At 23.6% G+C, this 21,383-nt stretch overlaps 2 protein-coding genes across 4 annotated transcripts in view; one reads left to right on the top strand and one right to left on the bottom strand.

The window, feature by feature from the left end:
• LOC126896354 (ATP-binding cassette subfamily G member 4-like) overlaps positions 1–5,256 on the bottom strand; it is a 16,028-nt gene extending 10,772 nt beyond the window's left edge. The window contains exon 1 of the mRNA XM_050669053.1: positions 4,774–5,256. Coding sequence (XP_050525010.1) covers positions 4,774–5,074 — 301 coding nt within the window. The 5' untranslated portion in view covers positions 5,075–5,256. The remainder of the gene's footprint in view (positions 1–4,773) is intronic.
• Positions 5,257–14,549: 9,293 nt separating this feature from the next.
• Positions 14,550–20,759, top strand: LOC126909723 (regulator of G-protein signaling 7). Of its 3 annotated transcripts, XM_050692154.1 has the most exons (13): positions 14,712–15,191; positions 15,312–15,456; positions 15,521–15,617; positions 15,676–15,726; positions 17,301–17,407; positions 17,474–17,525; positions 17,605–17,828; positions 17,896–18,116; positions 18,496–18,609; positions 19,292–19,417; positions 19,777–19,954; positions 20,283–20,375; positions 20,454–20,754. In XM_050692154.1, exons 1-13 carry the CDS (start codon positions 15,124–15,126, stop codon positions 20,517–20,519), a joined length of 1,542 nt encoding a protein of 513 aa, XP_050548111.1. In that variant the 5' UTR covers positions 14,712–15,123; the 3' UTR covers positions 20,520–20,754. The 3 variants fall into 3 exon arrangements, with proteins under 3 accessions (XP_050548118.1, XP_050548111.1, XP_050548126.1); XM_050692161.1 differs by lacking the exon at positions 19,292–19,417 and having other exon boundaries at positions 14,550–15,191; positions 20,454–20,759; XM_050692169.1 differs by lacking the exon at positions 14,712–15,191 and having other exon boundaries at positions 15,337–15,456; positions 15,504–15,617; positions 20,454–20,756.
• The last annotated feature ends 624 nt before the right edge of the window (positions 20,760–21,383 follow it).

Below are 21,383 nucleotides of genomic sequence, written 5' to 3'. Positions count from 1 at the left end.
GTTCGGCGAGAGGTGAGAAAAAGTGGGAACAAAAAAAAAAAAAAAAAAAAAAAAAACACATCATAGTAAAACCAATACCTTCTCAGCTTCGCATCGAAGCTAATAGTGGTTTTCATTTAAGAAAATTAAAATTAAAATTAAAGTTAAAGTTTTTTTATTTCTGAAGTGTTAAAAAAAATTATTTAACTACAAATTATTGGAGAGTTTTGGTGTATTAAATATTTTTTCTCTGTACAAAAATTAAAAATTCTTAATAGATTCTAAGAAAATCAGTGTCTTATTATTAATCGATCACTCTATATATACACACACTTACATATATAACTAATCAGCAGTCTAAATTGAGAAACTAAATGACTTCAAAAACCACAACTGGCATCTATTGTAAGACTAACTTATAAAAAAAACCAAATGACGTCGCTAATGTTTAGGGGCTATAACTTAATCAACGAATCATTATTTTCTCATTTATTTATTCTTCTGTACGTTTAAATTCTATAAATGTGATATTTTATTATAATATTCGTTTCTTTTTTTAAAAAAAAGTTGTTATTAATAATTCATTTTTAATTTTAAACTTTTATCGTATCAAACATTTCACCAGTTGTCATGTTAAAAAAATCATTCCAATGACTTTACTTTAGTTTATTCATTACTATAAATAAACAATATGTAAAAAAATAAATAATAATTTAATCTATCCATAACAATATATTTAAGATCTGATAAGACAATAATTTAAATTTATATTTTTTGTATCTTAATTATTTGGAATATATTACAAGTTCATATCAAGTCTATATCTTGAGTATACTAAAATGATAATAAATTATGTAATGATTATTTATAAAGATAAATAATAAATAAATAAAAAGCTATCTACATATGTTACAGTATAAAATATAGTATAATGTGAATGAAACTATTTAGTCAAATAAATAAACACGATGAAAAAATATTTGGTAAACGTGATGATAAAAGTAGAAAACAACTTTAAGACCAGTATCTCAGAAATTATTAATAATTTAAAGTAATAACTGTAGGTGAGGAGTTGCTATTTTTATCAATAATTATTTTCCGGTTGTACTCTTCTTCACACCTAGAAGGGATGAAGAGTATCCGTCTAGGTATAAAAAGGAGAATAACTTCCAAAGTACTAATACAAAAGTTGTTATCGACCATTTATTTTCTTAATTGGAAATTTGCAGGTTTAAAGTCACTTAAAATAAAACGATCAGTTTTGATGCTATATTTGTTTACAAAGACTTATGAATGGAATTATCGTTTGTCCTGAAATACTAGCAAAATTTATATTATAGTTTCCTTTGATAATTCTATATATAACCCTCTTTTTGCTTTACACCAGTCTAATAAAAAGTATATCACTTATTGTCCGGTGTGAAATTGTACTTTTACCTTTTGGGGTGTACAAAACTTTATTTATTACTAGATTTATAATAATAAATGTATTATTATAATTATTAGTCTGATTATTTCCTATTTTATTAGCTAGTTAATTATATATGTTGTCATTTAAAAAAATATAGTTGACACCTCTATACGATTTTAGGGATGATCCTATTGATACCCGGGTTTTTTTAAATCCAATATCTATACTGATCATAGAAAATTGTATTAAATTCTAATTGCCATGAAGGATAAATTTTTCAAATTTTTTAAATTCGAAAGTTTACATTTATTAATCATTCTAAAATATCCTTAAAGCATTAATGATTTCAAAAATATTGCATCTCCAAAAAATTCTTAAGTATAAAGTTTGTTATAAATCATTACTTGTTACTTTACAATAAAATTTCACTAGAATAATTATTATTTGTGGATCAATTAAAATTATGATTATTTCTGTAATTTTTTTTGTAGAATTATATATTTTTTTTTTATTATTTTATTAATTTAAGATGTTACTAAATGTTTTAAAGCAAATTACTTTATAATTTTTAATCGTGTTTTGTCTATAAAATTGCTATTATTAAACAAAATTGTGACGTTAGTATTGAATTAACAGGTATATGCATAAATTATTTTTAAGCATAATTTTAAATTAACATATAATTAAAATGAAGTTCTAAGACCAATTAGTTTTTATTTCTTATATATTTTTTTTATTGATCTTAAAGTTACGGAAGAAAACAAAAAATTATGATACAAGTTTATTATGGCGTCGCCATTAATAAATGTTATGTTAAAAGAAGAATGGCTATTGTTAACACTTAGTTGAATTCATATTTGATGGTAATTATATTCCGTCAATCCGGGTCAGTTCGTCATTATTATTACTACATAATCTCATTAATATTTACTAACTATCAGTTATTTCTATACAAACTATACGTCATAAGTAAAATTTTGGTTATTACAAATAAAATTCATTAATAATGAATCAGAACACAAAATTTTTCCAAAATATGATAAATTCATAATATTGTTTGATAAGGATAATATAATATGTTAAGATGGTTGAAAAAAAGTTAATATTATTAACTAATATTAGTTTAAGTTATTTGTATACAATTACATTTTGATTTTCTGAATAAATTAGCTCTTAGCATACATCAGAAAAGTCCACATATTAAAAGTTTCCAGTAAAAACAATTGATTAAAATATTGTCACAAATAACAGGAGGATATTTTTTGATAGTGGAAGAAATCAATTTATAATAATTAAATCTAACAACATTTTTGGCACTAAAGTACATTAATTTTTTTCAAATCAAAAGTAATAGAAAGTGATTTTCTGATAATTGAACTTATTTTCTTATAATAGACTTTGACGATCTTTTAATTATTTAATATATTTGATTCATTTTACATAATTGTTACAATGTAAAGTACTTAATAAATATTAACTCTCTACATTTATTTTAATGAAGATTTATATTCATTCGTATTTAATTATTGTATTACTATTTTCTAATTACTTATATGTATTGATGATATTTATTCATTGTAATTGTTTCAATAGAATAATAATTTTCTTTGTATTGTGAAACAGAAAGAATAAATGAAGGGAAAATGTATTATATTCAGCAGTGATGTAGAAAATGCAAATAATTAATAGATGTTCTATTAATTTAACTTTTCCACATTCCTAAATATTACCTAAGACATCGTAATAGTTAATTATGAGTAATGTACAAGAATTAATGGATTAAGATCATATGTATAAGTGATGCTATAAAGATAAATAAGTAATTAACATGCACTTGGAATGTTTTATGGTAAAAAGAGAAAAAGATATAACAATAACACAAGAATGTTTTGAAACTTACTCGATATATTATTTTCCTTAAAGAAAAACTAAATAAAATGTAAAAGAGATTAATTTTAGATTTTTAAAAATTTAGTGTTACACAATAATATATTGCCCTTTATAATAAATGTTATATACAGGTATCATGCTGAAAAAAATAACAATAGTTGAATTGAAAAGAATACAAATATTATTCTTTTAGCTATATGTCAAGCATCTAACATTTGCAATTTCTCTTTTAGAAGAAAAATATAACCAAACTATTTATAGCTAATAGTTTATCCTATCTTTGTAATATTTACGCGAATATCTTGAATATATGAAAATGTAACATTAATAAATTTAATTAACAGTTAACATAAAATCACTAGTCATAAATGATTGTTAATAAATAAACCCAATATCTAGTAAAACGATTGATTGAAGCTAAAGCTTTGTTGTTAAAACGCAATGGAAACACTGACACTAGGTACCAAGTTTTATATGGCGCTTTATATGTTATTTTAGGTAAATATTGTTACTACCTAAATAAATTTATCGACTTAAACAAAATTATTATAAACCAGTACCAACAATTATTTAGTAGAAAAAACTTAAATTATGGTTTTAATTCATTTTGAGATATTAAATAATCAAACCATTCCTAATGAAACCATTCAAATGGTGTTTATTGTTACGGGTGATAATAAATCTAGATTTGATAAAGAATGTAAGGTAAAATAATGAGGGCGTAACGGTTTTAGAATATATATTTGAATTTTGTAGTAAATTTAGATGTGGTAACTAAAAAAATAGTTCTATGATCATATGAACATAAGAATATTTCTTTTCAATCTTTACGAAAAATGTTTGTTATTTGCGCCAAAAAATTTAAGAAAATTCATTTTTGGGTTAAGTCCATCAAGTCTTTCTGATTTATAATTAATCTGAAGCTTTCCAAAAGCATTATATTTTTGTAGAATTTTTTAAAGCGGTTTCAACTAGAATGTTTATATAAAAGTCATACTATTTAATAATGATTAACAGAGTTCAAGACTTTATGCATTCATAAAGTTTAGTTTAGTCATCTCGAGTTTATTAGAAGTAAATATATATATATATAAGTTTTTGTTTTCCTTAATTCTAATATTTGTATATTTATTTTAGGGGAGTCGTGAGAAATTCCATCCCTTTTAAAACAAAAAAGTTCCTGTAGAACTGTTTTTTCATGGAGTCTGGTGTTTCAGAAGTGGTTCAAACAAATTTAAAAATACATAAAATCCAGAACCCTAGTGATTAATAAACAAATTTAATTATTATTATATTTAAAAATATAGACAATAAACTGTATAAAATATATTTATTACGTAACTATAAAAATATATAAAATATTTATTATTTTGTTATTTTTTTTTAAACTAATAAAGTTTTGATTATAAATTATACAATCTAGTTTAGGCCACACAATTTTTTCAGATGGTGCGTATTGGGTACCGTTAATGTAAAACTATTGTTTAACATACCTGCTGTAGTATCCACAGTGTAAATTAAATCGTGAAATTCAATGTCAACGGCCGGTCTCTTAGCTTTATGGGTTAAAGTTTTCATTTCCACCCTAGTCGGAATTCTCGTGATAGGACGATCCTTGGACATGCTAAAAACTCTTGTCCTCCCTGGCGATTCTTCGGGTATGAGTTCACAAACTTCTTCTTCGCTGTGATCACCGTCGTTAATGTTCATGGTTTCTTCGAGCATAGCAGCAAAAGACACAGTACTTTTAACGCGATTCATTGGCGTTTTATCGTCACTCGTTAGCACAGTCATGGTGTCTAATTGACCGTACTTCCAAGAAAATATATGAGATTAAGTAAAGACAGTCAAGTCTGGATAAAGTTTATTTGTATTGACCGAGCGACATATGATAATAATACGAAAACTGATAACCAAACAACGACAATAAGCACACTACGGTAAGGCGATGCGTACAGCATCTACGAACGTTTGCCGGTATTGTGGTGTGGTTCCGTTGAATGAACTGGTTTGTTGTGCTAATGTCGCTTCGTTTGCCCCACTACGAACTGCCATTTGTATTACTCATGGGGAAATATATACAGTTCGAATTAAGTATTGTATCGCAAAATGACTATATATACAAATACTTGGTTGATGTACAATTGAGGGTCTGACATGGAAAAGGTACAGAGTTACAAAAATTAAATTTTATAGGAGAAGAAAAAAATAATTTATCTAAACCGCGTGGCTTTACGATAAAAATATATTTGTTTTCAAAATAATTCTTATTTTATAAATAAACTTAATTTTTTTTCACCAGATAATTAAAATTCACTATGTTTTCTACAAAAAAAATACGAAAAATTGATTTTTTGGACTTAGTACTTTTTCCATATCAACGCGTCAATAACTATTTATAAAACCAAGTGAAAAATGAACTTGCTTTGGTAGTTTTTACTGTATTCTAGATTAATGCGTGATTATTTTTTTCTCTTGATATCAGGTAACCGGAATAACCGCAGTAGCAGGATAAAGCTTTGAAAATTAAATATATGTGTTATCCATTAATGTACGCTATCGAAAAGTTTTAAATACCGAATTTACGAAAAATGATCAATTAATCATTCGATTAAAACTAACCCTAACTGTATTTTTGGGATATTAAACTATTTGAGAAATTATTTGATAGTTTTCATAAAGTAAAAACTACCGGATGAAAAGTCTATTGCGTTAAATTATAAAATTCTCATATAACTAAATATAACTAAAAAATTTTATTTTATTCGAACAAGTGTAAAGAAAATTATTTTAACATTAACGAAGAAAAATAATATTTATACCTATTGACTATTAAAAACTATTAAGAAAAATTAATCAAATTTAAAAAATATATATTTTATTATCAAATTATTTTGTTCTTTTAAAATAATCGTTAATTAATAAAAATAAATTTAATAAATTTCTTATTTATTCGATGTGCAGTAATATTATTTTGCTTCATTTTTAACGAAAATTTTTGATACTAACATTACCAAAAGTTAAAAAGAAATTTATCAAAATTACACCAATTGATATAATTGGTGTAATTAATGTATATATCATTAAAGTAACCAAAAAATACAGAAATACATTTATATTAAATATTAAAATCATTATTTTTTTATATTTTTACACAGTACACGTATCATTATTTTAAGGAACCTTTTGTTTTTAAAAGTACACTATAAAAATGTAAAAGCTGGAAATTACAAGAATATGTTATTGAAGTACGCCTTTAGAAAGTGAAATATACGTCCAAACTAAGCAAAGTTAAGTGAAAATAGATACAATACAATGTATAATTAATGTACTTGGTATAATGTATAAAATATTATGTTATACATCTATATAGATGAGAATAATACATTTAAAATAAAAATGTCATTATCATGGTAATTCTGCAAAATGGAAGTCATGTAAACCATGGTAATAAAATTAAACAACAACAGAGTTCTTCTAAAAGTTGAATTATTTTGTTTAAAATAATAAAATATTTTCAAATTATACCTGTGACATGCTTAGATATAAAAAGCTTTAATGCAAAAAATAATTGATTTAGAAAATGTTTAAGTTTAATATATAAAATATAATTTTTTTGTTTATTATTTAAAAACTCTAACTTTGAACATGAATGTTCATATGTAGAAATTATGGACCTTTTTTGAGGTTCTTGATTGAAGTTGGTGAATTTACTTAATTATTCTAGTTGTCAATAAATTAGATTTTTTCGCATATGAAATAATAAAAAAACTTATAAAATAAAATGTTTTTCTTTATGCATATGATAAAAAATATCAAAAGCTCATTTTTTTTTAAATTACCTGATGTATGATACAAGTTTTTTGTATTATTTCGTATTTTTATATTGAGAAAATTTTTATACTTATAAATAGGAAAAAAATTAACGTTACTTATATTATATTAATATGGGTATACATATTTTAAATTAATTAATATTAAATAATGTAATAAAATAAGATAAACAATAAAGTTCAGATGTCAATGAACTCAAGAATAACATTGCATCCGATTACTTTTTTTTACTAGGTCAATCTTTTTGCTCAAATATAGTATCCGTATCAAAATTGTAAGTTGAATTATAGTTTAATTGTATTAATTAATTTAACCAGTAATGCATCTTTGAAATTACAAATTTTTTTTAATCCCGAGTAATCTTAAATGACAAAATATACAAAAACAATCTTTATATTTAAAAAATATATCAATATATGGAATACCAATTTGAGATTGAGCTTAAACATGTAATAATACACATGTATAATACACAATAATACAAAATTTATATTTTAAATACCACATTCATAAACCATTAGAAATATAACAATGGCTTAAAATTTTATTGAATTTATTTCTTAAACTTTGTGTCTTATAGAACTTTCCTGGCGTAACTTAAAGAAAATTTTTTAATTTTTCAATTAATAATAAAAAAATTTAAGAAATGTTATTTATAAACTTCATTTAATTCTATCTTATAGAAAAGTTATTTGTTACTTGTTTATTTACACAATTTTAGCGATGATTTAAAATTATTTATTTGAATTTTTAATTTTAAAATTTAATTAATCTGGAGTGTTTTTCATTAATCTAAAAAATAATTGCACTTACAAACTCGGTTTTTGAAGGTAACATAAATAATTCGTATAAAAATATTTGTATACAATTATGTTAAACCATAATTATTTATATATTTTTATTTTATACACAACAGAAAAAACATGAACATTTAAACAATGTTTTTTATAAAAAAAAATAAGAAATGTTTAATGCATCCAAGTTTCTTTTACGTTAGTATTTTATAATTTGATATTGATTAATACACATAAATTATAATCAAATTGTCACTGAGTTAATTGATTACAGTAATAAGTATCACTAAGCATTATCTTATTTTTTAGCAATAAAATTTTTTCTTTCTCGTGTAAAAAATAGTTCCAGCACTCCTGATTTAATCCACATTTATTTTAGTTAGGGTATCTAGATTTTTAATATATCATTTGTTTTTGACGGGAAACATTATTCAAAAATTGGATTAAATCGATTTAAATTAAAAACAAAAGTCAATCTTTAATTATAGAAAAAAATTATATTCATTTAGTATATTAAGAGCTATATTTTCAACATATCGATTTAATTTTTGTAGAATCATAAATTTGATAGCAAACTTCATTTGTAATTATCATAGTTATAGTCAGGGCTTGATATTGAAAGGTTTAAGAGGACTCAGTTCCCCAATTTCTTTCAATGTTTGACAAGCTTCTCTTTAATTATTTTAGAAAAGTGAGTAATTGTATTAATATATGAAACGTTTAAAATGGTATTGAGATAATAATTTCTTCTGGATTATGTTGCCACTTACACCCGGCTTATAATAAAATAGATAAATTAGTTTTATTTCAAAGGAAGAGCAAAAATAATTACAGCAAAGTACTTATGTAAAAGGTTACATAATAGTTGCGGATCCAGGAAAAAGGCACAGAGAATGCGCGCATCCTTTATAAACTATCATCTACTAAAAAAAAAACGAAAAGTCTTTTGAATGATAAAAATGTTAAGCATTTTTTTTAGATGTTATAAAAAAGTTTGCACTTTCGAATTTTTAGGAAAAATTCCTAAGACATACTTATTTAAAAAGACGCAAAAGTGTTGAATCGGTTATACAATGTATAAATAGTAATTTTATTCAAAATATCTTACCAAAATTAATACAATTGAAATTAACCAAGGATTTTTTTAACAAATCTAAATACCCTTGCTTTATTGAAATAAGCGGCAGTTGTCTATGATTTAATCAATCATTGAATTATTGTCCTTGATCATAGTAGTTTACCAATTGTGTCAATTATTATATCAGACACGTTAAAAACTAAAATGCACATATAATATAAAAATGTCTTGAGGAAATTAGATAGTTTCGACGAATAAATTCTTACGATTTTTTTTGAAGATCTCAAAAATAACATTAAATATAATTTATGAACTTCAAGGTCAAATAAAATTATACATCTTGTTTTAAGATGTTTTGTCAAATACTGTGAATTTTCAATGCAACAATATAATTTTGGTCATGCGCAGTTTTGATTCACGTTTCGTTCAACTATTTATTATGATTTAAATCTGCGTATATGTAATCAAACTATTTATATTATGTTTTAAAGTTGTTATAATGATTAATTAAAAAATCACTAAAAGTAAGTTCTAATGACCTACAGTCATTCAATGTTTATGACTATATTCAAATTATTACATTCACAAACATATTTAATACTGACGATAAAATATAAATTATTTTTATAGTAAGTAGATATATTTTTTAATGACACAGATGCATATTTCTTTTTTTTAAACGAAAAATTACTGACAAGGATTTTGAATTATGGAACTTGAATAAAATGAATGGTCAATACTTTAACTATATGACCTTAAATGTTTTTAAAATACATTATTCCGCTATAAAAAAATGTATACATATACATATATACTTATATATAAATATATATATATTTGTATTTATTAATTAGTTATCCTTTACGCAGGAAGTATTAAAATTAACATAAAAGGACCTGATATTATTGAATTTTATTACGATAATTGATTAAGATTAAATACAAAACTCAGAATAATTCTCAAACAAAATAGTGATATTAACTGAAAGTAACTGATTAACAATTAAATGGTGTTACCTAATATTTTAAAAATGTTTAATACTTTTCTATACATGACTAAAATGTAAGTCATGCGTTTGGCATGTAAACTTACCTGCTTGCTTGCCGTTTTATTTCATGTAGCATTTAATACTTATGTATGAAACTTAATATTTAACACTAATTAAAATATAAAATACTTGATTTATGATAATTATAAATAAAATTTCAAATGTATTTTTAAACTATATTTTTATATTTATGGAAGTATTACTTCAGACAGTTAAAAATCTACATATCTGATAATGATAATTTTGTACATTTTTATACAGTAAATATATAAATTCACATACTTAATTTTATATAATTATGATAAGAAAATCTCATTAACTTTAAATGTTAAGACTGCTATTTAAAAGTATACACGTTAATATACGGTAGATTCAATAAACACTGAAATCTGCAAAACAAGCGTTTTTATGTCTTTTATAAACGTTACAAGATGTTTACATTTAAATACGTATTAGTTAACAAAACTCTACCTAATGCATTTCGAACTTATTATTACCTACAATGTGTTAAATTATGCTTATTCATACAAAATGCATGTTGACGACAAATTTTTTGCATTAATTTATGAAACATTGTCAAATCAATGAATTTGATTAATCATATTCAAACTATTTGTCAGTGTAACATTAAAATTTGTTCGATACTTCTAAATAATTGAATTAAATCACTGATTTATTAAATATTCTTAAACATTACTATTTATGAAAGTCACAACAACTTTCAAAACTTACAATAATTTTTCTACAAAGTATATTTTTTATAAAAATACAAATTTATGAACCCGAATGTTCTAATAATATGTGGATAGGAGTTTATCTTGACCAACATCTTTCTGGAGGGATATAATGTTATTTATACCAGTAAACTTTTATATTAAAAAAAGATCTTCAATAAAAAAACTAATGCCATTTAAATAAATAAATTCAATTAAATATGATAAATAACTCCAAAATTAATAAATTTATTTATCAATAAATTATTTTTATATAGTCAATTATATTTCTTTGATTTTGTTTGGGTGTCATAAAATTTGTTGAAAGTCAGGTATATGTATTAAAAATACTATTGCAAGCTTGAAAGAATTTGTTAAAAAGTTGATTGAGAACGGAAAGACGTTATTCTTGAGCTAAATATTTTGCACATTGCAAAATTTAAAATTTAAATGCAACAAAAAGCTTACCGAGATTTTCTTGACAACTCACCTAACCTATCCGAACTTGTTTATTGTTTAATACAAGTAAAGCTATTAATTAAAAAAATTAAGAAGATTAATTTACAGCGGCGTATTGCTATAATAATAACTTCGTAAAATTAATTTGTGAGATTTACAACATTTCGAAATGTTTTACAACTAAACTTTTGTAAACTCAATGAAAAATGATTATTATTAGGATTAAATATGACAATATTTTTCATTTTATGTAATTATAAAGTAGTTAAAAAAATTATAAATATTTATACCATATAATTGTTAAATTTATCATAAAAAAACGTTTCGTTTTAATTATAACATAAACATGTGTATATATTTTAATTATAAGCGTAATTTATTTTTGTATTTAATTTAATTGGAATGCTTATAACTCGAATTCAAATTAAATAGTTATTTTTAACAAGTTGGCCATTCTGTAACTAATTGAAATCATTTATTATATGTAAAGACTGGTTAGTCAAAAAAAAAAAAATAGATGTATTAAAGAAAATGACCTTGTCAAAATATTGAGTCTCTTAACCTTCCAGTAATATTTTATCTTATAAGAATTTACTTTTAACTTTATGTAATTTAATGAAATAGAAATAGTTTATTAAAACAATACATTTTTTTTAATTAAATAGAAATTAATTATAATATTCTATTAGTATTCAAGAAAAATATTCTAAAAAATTATTTATTTTATAGTAACTATATTAATTTTAATATTATGATTACGGTAATATTGATACCATGATCGTCATTTAAGAAAAATATAGCTCTTATTTTGGCTTTTTCACACGCAGGGTCAGATTTAGACCTATATGGCTCTCGGGATGGTACCATAAGATGGGCTCACCTATAAAAAATACCACTACCATAAAAAAGTGATGAGCAAAAAAAAAAAATTGTCACTAATCATGATTAGGCTAATAAAATTCAAGATGGGCCCCTTAAGCTCGTGAGACTCTTGGCGTGGAAAAATTTGAAGACTTCTATGGGTTTAAAATACTATTAGTCATTCCTATTTAAATGGAATGATTAATAGTATCAATTAGCAAGTACTATATTAATCATAAAACATAGATTTTGCAATTTTATATCATAAATTTATGACTAAAATTGATTTAAGTACTAATGGGCATAAATAAAGTGTTTTATTAAGTATTTCCATCTAGTAATTAAAGAACAATTAAAATTTATTTAAACAAGTAATATTTTTATTTAAAGGAATAAAATAATTAGGTCTAATAGTGATACGAGATTCAGAAAACAACAGTGTTTTGTTTGATTATTTTTACACTCCCGTATGTTTAATTAGTTGCCTACCTTACTATATTAACTAAGAATAAATTAAAAAGTATTGATCTTAAACAATTTATTTAATGAACATTTTGAAGCTATTTATAAAATTATAGTTGGTACGACGACTTTTTTAATTTATTATATATTTTACTGCTACCATAATTAATATACTAATCTGCCTAAAAAAAGGAATAGGTTATTGAAAGTTCAAAATAAATAAAAAACCAAACCCAGCACAGGGGGGTCGCGGCACAGTGGTGACGTGGCATAGTTGGATCAAGTATAATGATATCTGACAGTGATTAAAATCACTATCAAAAAAAAACGCTTCGATGCAAATCTTTAGATAGTGTTTAATTTTAAAAAATTGGTGGATTATTCCAAAAGCTTCATAAACTGCTAGTTCCTTATTAATATCCTGATTAAGACAAAGTATGTCGAATAAAAAAGAGATTATTAGAAAATAGTATTTCCCATAAAAAAATTATATTGATCAATACACTTTTCAATAAGTTATAGCATTATAATGTTAAAAATGTAAAAAATAAAATTGAGAATTTTCACACAATAATAGCATTTGGTAGCCATTTTCACCTTGAAGATAAAATAAAGTCCGAAATTTTTTTTTTCCATGATAAAGTATATTACATTAGCTTTAATTTAAGATATATATAAAAGTGTCAGACTTTCCGGAACACTTTCAAAATTTAAGTTGAAAAAGTCAATTTTTTGTGAAAAAGTTGTCATTTTGAATCCCCCCCTGTAGTAGCTTTATTTTAAGATATATATAAAAAAATATACCAAATGATAGGTAAAGACATCGTGCATCTACAAAAAAAATAATTATATTGATCCATACATCTTTCAAAAAGTTATAGCATTATAAAGTTAAAAATATAAAAAAGAATTTTTTTACAAAAATCGTATTTTTTTTATTAAGTTTAATGTCTGTTTTCACCATGAAGATAAAATAAAGTCCGAAATTTTTTTTTACCATTATAAAGTATATTACATTAGCTTTAATTTAAGATATATATAAAAGTGTCAGACCTTCCGGAACACTTTCAAAAGTTACGTTGAAAAAGTTCTACTTTCTATATGCATTTTTATGTTTTGAATCCCCCCTGTATTTAGGGAAATGGTCCGATTTAAAAAAACAGTATGTCGAATGAAAGATCTATATAAATACTACTTCTCATAAAAAAATTGTAATGATTCATACATTTTTCAAAAAGTTATAGCATAATAAAGTTAAAAATGGAAAATACAAAATCGAAAATTTTCACACAAAAATAGCATTCGGTAGCCATTTTCACCATGAAGATAAGATAAAGTCCGAAATTTTTTTTTTTCATGATAAAGCATATTACATTTGCTTCAATTTAAGATATATATAAAAGTGTCAGACCTTCCGGAACATTTTTAAAAATCAAGTTGAAAAAATTAATTTTTTGTAAAAAAGTTGTCATTTTAAATCCCCTCATGTGGGCAAGTAAAGGGTCACATACAAAAAAAAAATATACCAAATGAAAGGTAATGATATCATGCATCTATATAAAAAAAAGTTATATTGATTTGGTTATTTTTAAAAACGTTACGGCAGTTTTTAGTAAAAAAAATTTCGAAAATTTCGAAAATTAGCCATTTTTAAATTTGTAATTTTTTCGGAGGTTTCCCCCATTTACGGGGAACGAGGGAATTTTTTTCAATTTTTGAGGGTAATGTCTTCGACTAGATACGATTTGTGATCTTTTGACGTATCATTGAAAGAAATCGGTTCGGTGAGAGCTGAGAAAAAGTGGTAACAGACACAAAAAAAAANTCGGTGAGAGCTGAGAAAAAGGGGTAACAGACACACAAAAAAAAAAACACATCTTAGTAAAACCAATACCTTCTGAGCTTCGCATCGAAGCTAAAATGTATGTATATACGTATGAAAATAATAATATTAACCCGCACATAAGTTAATATTGTTATAAAGTTATTCAGGGATTAAATCCCTTAAGTCACCTATTAAGGGGTTGACATTTTTTAGTAGTTTTGATCTAAGCTTGTAAATTTAATGCTTAGATAAAAATAAATTATGATGTTATAATTAGTAAATTCATAACTACTGAAATATTACATTTTGACCCGATAAATTAGAAGCCAGCATTATGCATTAAATTAAAAAAATATTTTTCTCTTATTAAACTTTTAGATAGTTTAATGAACAAATGTACCATTCAACTATTATTTAAGTATACAGGATATAGTGGTGGGGTACAACAGTCGTGTCGGTGTCAAAGGGATCGAGGAACATTTAGTACTAGCCCGTTGATCTTAGGCGTTACACGTCGGCGCCGAGTTCAATATTGATTTAAAATTAGCCCATCCGCCCGCCAGTGGATACTCCTGCAACTGTAATGTTAATGGTTCGTTGTTTTTTATACTTTTCTCGAGTCCCATTTCAATTGCCAGTTGCTACATTCACTCTCTGCAACTGCACATTGCCATAAGTTGTGCTGCACAAATTCAGTGCCAGTACAACGATTAATACCCAAGTTTATCGCCCTTATGAATGCAACAGTTATAATATTCGCACTACATAGATGTTAATTGTTCTACTAAAACCAATAGGGATATTATGTTCCTACATATTTAAAGCCATGGGACAAAGGTATGTTACTATTTATTTATGTTTATTTTCCTGCTCTTATTTTCGTGGGCAAAATATATGAATAACTTATATTCTTAGCTGAAATTATATTATTATATTTGACTTGCGATATTTAATTAGCTTGATTATTGGCTCTGAACGGTCATCTAGGCGGAAGAAACAAAAAGGTGATGGCAAATTTGTTGATACTCCAACTGTTTCTCTTACAGCAGCCTCCATGACGGACTTGGACAATGTATCACAACATCAACTAGTCTACAAGAAAGTAATAACAGAATAATTATTATGTTCTGTATTCATTAATATTTTCAGTATTATTACATTATTAGATGGAACAGTTGATGGATCGTATGCAAGATGAAAACACAGGCATTCTTGTACGTACTGTAAATAAATTTCGTGCTAAAGTGCCATCAGTGTTTACAGGTTAATTAAAAGATATTACATATTATTCAAAAAATACTTATTTATTTATTTTTATTAGGTTGTGATTTAATACAATGGATTATGAATAATCTGGACGTTGATGATCAAGGTAATTTATAATTAGTTATTCATTATATTTCCTTGTAGAAAACATTGCTGATGGTATATCAGTTTTACTTGCAAAGTATTTTAAAACTATTAGTATTTACTTCAATAAACTATGTGAATATAAGGGGTTTATGGTTCCTTTATCATTTTTATCGTTCTAAATATATAGATAATATTCATATAAGTTTGAATAAATATTTAACAGTTGATGTATAGTAAATGTTTGTTAAGTGCTGTCAAAATAGTGATTTAGTCACTTTACAGTCTCTTTGCTTCAAGTCCTGTATATTATCCTCAAAAATTATTTGTAAGGCTAGGAATATGTAGCATTTGCAACTTTTACATATTATTGTAGTACGTAGCTCATCAATTCAAAATCTGTTTCTTACATCTCAAAGTTCAAATACAATTTTTTTAGTGTATTTATTAATGATTTTTTGCAAATAAATACAATTTTTGTATTTTAATAAAATGTTGCACATTTTAAAATTTTTTGACTATACATCTTTTCAGCATACAAATATTTAAAAGAAAGATTTTTTTTCTAAGTTTTGAATAAATTATTCACTATTTACTTTACATATATTTATTTATTAGCATTTTCTTAGTTATAATTTAAACAATTTTATTTTCTTCAAATATTAGGTTTCTTCTAAGTCAAATTATTTTGGTTGAATTATGCTTAATAAAATAATATCTGAAAATAAATTTATAGATCTACTAAATTGATTTTAAGGCAAAATCATGGGATAGCTAATTAGGGTTATAGTATTGTAAACTATGTTTGAACATCTACTATAAAATACTTTAAAACAATCCAAATAACCTTTAACAAAAATAATTTATAGAAAAAATTGTAAAAACCTAATAACATTGATATAGTATAAAAGGAATGTATTAACCAAAAAAATTTTTTTAGATAATTTTATGCAATTATTTTAGTTGGATTTTTTTTTATAACATTCAACTTTAGAAATACTTGGACTTAAGTTATAACTTCCCACTCGAAGAGTTCTACTATTATAACAATCAAATGTATAAAAAAAACTAAATAATCCAGATTAAAAAAATAAAACATTTTTTTGATTAATATGTTCCTTTGATTGATCCTACACTGACTATATAATATTATATATTATAATAACTTTAAAAAACCATTATCTTAATATTATAAAAAATAATATTATCTAGGAAATTAAATATTTGTTAATTTATTTTTTCACAGATTTAAAATGTAATTTTAGTGTTCTAAGAGTTTATATTTTTCTAAAAAACTAAATTTCAAGTTTTAAAGTCATTTTAATACTAAAAATTTAGGTTATAAAGACATTTTTTTAAAGCATTATTAAAAATTTCTAGTACATTAAGTGTAAGTTTTAAGTACATCAATTGCCTAACCTCAATTATTTGTAACAATATTTCTATTTCTATTGATCTTTTAAGATTGAGCATTTCATTAGTGATATTTATCATAATAATGTTTTATTAAATATTGTATATGTTAATTAAGAAATACTTTTTGGTCATTAATCATTTTGTATTTAAAAATTTTTTTTTTTTGTGATATATTTTTAGTTGAAGCATTATACCTAGCTAATTTATTGGCTTCTCATGGTTACTTATTTCCAATTGATGATCATTTCTTGAATGTTAAGAATGATGGGTCCTATTACAGATTTCAAGTAAATAGAATTTATTGTTATTTCACTTTTACAAATAATTTTATTATTGTAAAATAATTGTTACAGACTCCTTATTTTTGGCCTTCTAATATATTTGAACCAGAAAATACAGACTATGGTAAATGAAAAAATTTTATAAAATAATAATTGTTAGCTTTTAATCTAAACTAATTAAAAAATGTGATTTCGTTTTTAAGCTGTTTATTTATGTAAAAGAACAATGCAAAATAAAACACGTTTGGAATTAGCTGATTACGAGGCTGAAAATTTAGCTAAATTGCAGACAGTATTGTCTAAAAAGTGGGAATTTGTGTTTATGCAAGCTGAAGCTCAGAGTAAAGTTGATAAAAAACGTGATCGCATGGAAAGAAAAGTACTAGATAGTCAAGAAAGGGCTTTTTGGGATGTTCATAGACCAATGGTATATATTATTTACCATCAAGACCATCTTTTGATGATAAATTTTAATTTATTAATTAATATTTTAGCCTGGGACTGTCATAACCACAGAAATTGATTATAGAAAATTAAAAAGATACAAAGACTTAATTTCATTAGCCAATGGTGATATTAATAATATGATATCAATTCAAGTTCCTACTAAACAGTGTGTAAATAAACCAACTGTTGAGTCTTTGAAAAAGGATATAACTGCTATGCGATTAAAACTCGATCGCCGAAATATAAAGTTATCAAAAATAGCAGATACGTATGTTAAAATTTTTAGATTAAGAAGTTGTGCCATTTCTATTTTAAAGTTTTTAAGTACAAAAATTACTTATTTAAGAATTTAATATAATATTTATAAAATAAAAGTTTATTGAAATAACTATTGAAGTTTAGGAAGATAAGTTACTACCAAAAGTTTATAATTAATAAATGACATACATTAATAAAAAAATCAATTCAGTTTTATATATAGGGTTTCATGTATTATAGATAAATTGATATTTCTTAAAATAATAAAATTAAAAAAAATTATTTTAACTTTTTTTAGTCATAATAATTTTTAATTTACAAGTCATTTAATATTTTTAAGATTGATCACCTTGCATAAAATAATTATGAATTAAAAAATAATTTTCTAGGTATATAACTTATTTTGAACAGTATGCAGAATACGATCCTTTTTTTACTCCTCCAGAATTTACAAATCCTTGGTTGCTGGATAATATTGAAGTATGGGATGTAGATAAAAATTTGTAAGTCTTTATACACATTTCATTTGATAAAAATCATAGAAAAAATTTACTATATGTTTATAAATATATATATATATATACACAATTTAATTGAGTTTATTTAAATAGATGTAAATTTATTATAATATAATTTAAATATTTTTTGATAGCTATATAAGTAATTGAAGTAATAGGATAAGTAATCAAATGTATTAAGGACATTTGAACATTTATTAAGAGCTATTTAGGTGATATCTCTATTTTAATACAATTTTATTTGATAATATCTAGTTAAAAATTAAAATTAAATCTATACGTAGATTTAATAAGGACATAAATAACTATGTCTCTATTGTCTAAAATATGTTTTTTTTAACGTTTTATAAACCCATTAAGGGCCATAGCGGCCACCCCTAAAGGAGGAGGTTTCTAAACCATTGATACTCTGGGACGGGTGGTTAGTCCGTCGCCGGAAAGAGGAATCACGACTCCAATTACTAAACTGATCCCTCATTTAGCAAATGAAAGGGCCCTTGACTGAGTTTCGAACCTGAGGCAGTGCCCGTCATGTACTGCTGCGTTACCGACTCGGCCACACTGTCCCTCCAAAATATGTAATTTAGAAAAATCTAGTTTTATTCAAATAAATAAAATTTTAAGATTATATAATAGATCATTTTAATTTTAACTTGATTTTTTTTAGAAAAGAAGTAACTGTTCGTAGAATTAAAAGATGGGCATTCAGCTTAAAGGAACTTTTGGCTGATCCTGCTGGTAAAGAACACTTTACTAAATTTCTGGAAAAAGAATTTAGCTGTGAAAATTTAAAGTATTTAATTTTATTAACTTTCGTAATTATATTAGTTTTATCTTAACATTATTGTCAATAAGTTATTCTAGAGGTCTTTATTAATCCATTTATCTTTGAAAATATTTTTTTAATATTATGGTATAGTATAGTTTGAAAATAGAATAGTAATTATTATAGTCAAAGCAGTTAAATAAAGGTTGATTAGTAGTGTACTTCAGGTGTATAGAAGTATAATTTTACTTAAAATGAGTACTGATGACTGCACATTAGTTATTATAAATAATCCTTAAATTACTTAACTAGTCTGTATTTTTTAAATAAATTATATTGTACAACAGTATTGTCATTGTTAGAAATAATTTTTTCTTTTTGTTCAGATTTTGGGAGGCTGTTCAAAATCTCAAAAAGCTACCACAACGAGAAGTTCCTGATAAAGCCCAAGAAATTTGGACAGAATATTTAAGTGGTGATTCTTTAAATATTGATTCACAGTCCAGGGAATTAAGTAGAAAAAATATGACAGCCCCTGATAGATGGGCATTTGACATAGCTGCTGTATGTAATATCTGCTTCTATCCTTATCTACGAAAATAAAAAATAAATTTTTATTTTCAAATAACTATTTTATAATTCTTAAATATATTAGCAATATAATTTAAGTTTCCTTTAGTAGAATAAGAGATATTTTCTAAAGAATAGCTCAGATGATATTTAGTTTTTCTACAATAGTTATTTGAAAAAAGAAAAATTTTATCTTTATAATTGTAGATTAATCATTCTTATAATTATCATTGTATGAAATGTAGAAAAATCTTCATATTTTACTTCTTTGTGGCTACCAAAATATAACTTAATATATTTTTATATTTTAATTATTTTTTAGGTGCATGTTTATCATTTAATGAAAAGTGACAGTTATCAGAGATACATAAGGTCAGATATGTATAAAGAGTACTTAAATACTTCTAAAAAAAAGGTATTTTGTTACAAATTATGCATTTAAAATTATTTTTACTATTCCAGTATTTATTAACTGGACTTTTTTCTTGTTTAGACTTCTATGAAGGGAATTAGATCTATAGTATCATTTTCTGGGAAAAGAGATATATGTCCCTCATGATGTTATATAAATTTTAAACTTCTAAAATATTTTTACAAAGTGAAGTCCAAAATTATTATATATTCCATTTTTAATAGTATTATTTTTGTAAATAAATGTTTTGAATTTAAACTTAAAATCATTAGTTAACTATGTATATTTTTAATTTTTAATATATTCAAAAATTAATTTTACCATTAGTTTTAAAAGCATTGTATTGTTATAAAGAGTTTTACACAAATGTTAATTAACTATAAAATTTTACATGTTTTTTTTTTAAGGTAATTATTGTTCCTATATCATAAAAATAATTTATTATAAATTATTCTATTTCTATTATGTACATTTTATTTATCATAAGACTTGTGAGAATAAATAAAACAATGTATTGTTTAACCTAATTTATTAGGTATTATTACCTAATAATTTATGTAAATTTTCATAGTTTAGTAAAGTAAAAGAAATGTTAGAAAATTATACCAACTTAAAATTATTAATTTAACAAAATACTACGATCTATTAATAATTTATAATACTGAAATTATTTGTTATGTATAAAATAATTTATTGTAAATTTAATGTTTTTATTTTACAAAGTTCAATTTATAATTATGATACATTTTGAACACTTATAGCATGGTAATATTTATTTTTAAATATATTTACAGACATACCTTTTGATATTTTGTTTTGTATTATATAGTATTTTAAAGAAAATTTAAAAATTAACTATTGATTTATCATTATTTAATTTTGTTATTTTGTGTTTCTACAAAATTTTTTTTTTTAATTCAATATGTTAAATGATATAATTTCAAATAATAAAAATGATTTTTTAAAGATTTTTTCTAAAGATCATTTAATGTTCATGGTAAAATAATACTC

Source organism: Daktulosphaira vitifoliae, unplaced genomic scaffold (genome assembly GCF_025091365.1).
Source record: "Daktulosphaira vitifoliae isolate Bord-2020 unplaced genomic scaffold, ASM2509136v1 Scaffold_1, whole genome shotgun sequence".
NCBI lineage: Eukaryota > Metazoa > Arthropoda > Insecta > Hemiptera > Phylloxeridae > Daktulosphaira > Daktulosphaira vitifoliae.
The sequence above is the reverse complement of the archived record's forward strand: the minus strand, read 5'-3'. Positions and strand labels throughout refer to the sequence as shown.

Bases quoted from the DNA above. Each gene is read 5' to 3' on its own strand.
- LOC126909723 (XM_050692154.1), top strand. From the start codon at position 15,124: ATGTTAATTGTTCTACTAAAACCAATAGGGATATTATGTTCCTACATA. The intron at 17,829-17,895 runs GTATATATTATT...TTAATATTTTAG, and splicing joins GGGATGTTCATAGACCAATG to CCTGGGACTGTCATAACCAC. The intron at 18,117-18,495 runs GTATGTTAAAAT...ATAATTTTCTAG, and splicing joins TTATCAAAAATAGCAGATAC to GTATATAACTTATTTTGAAC.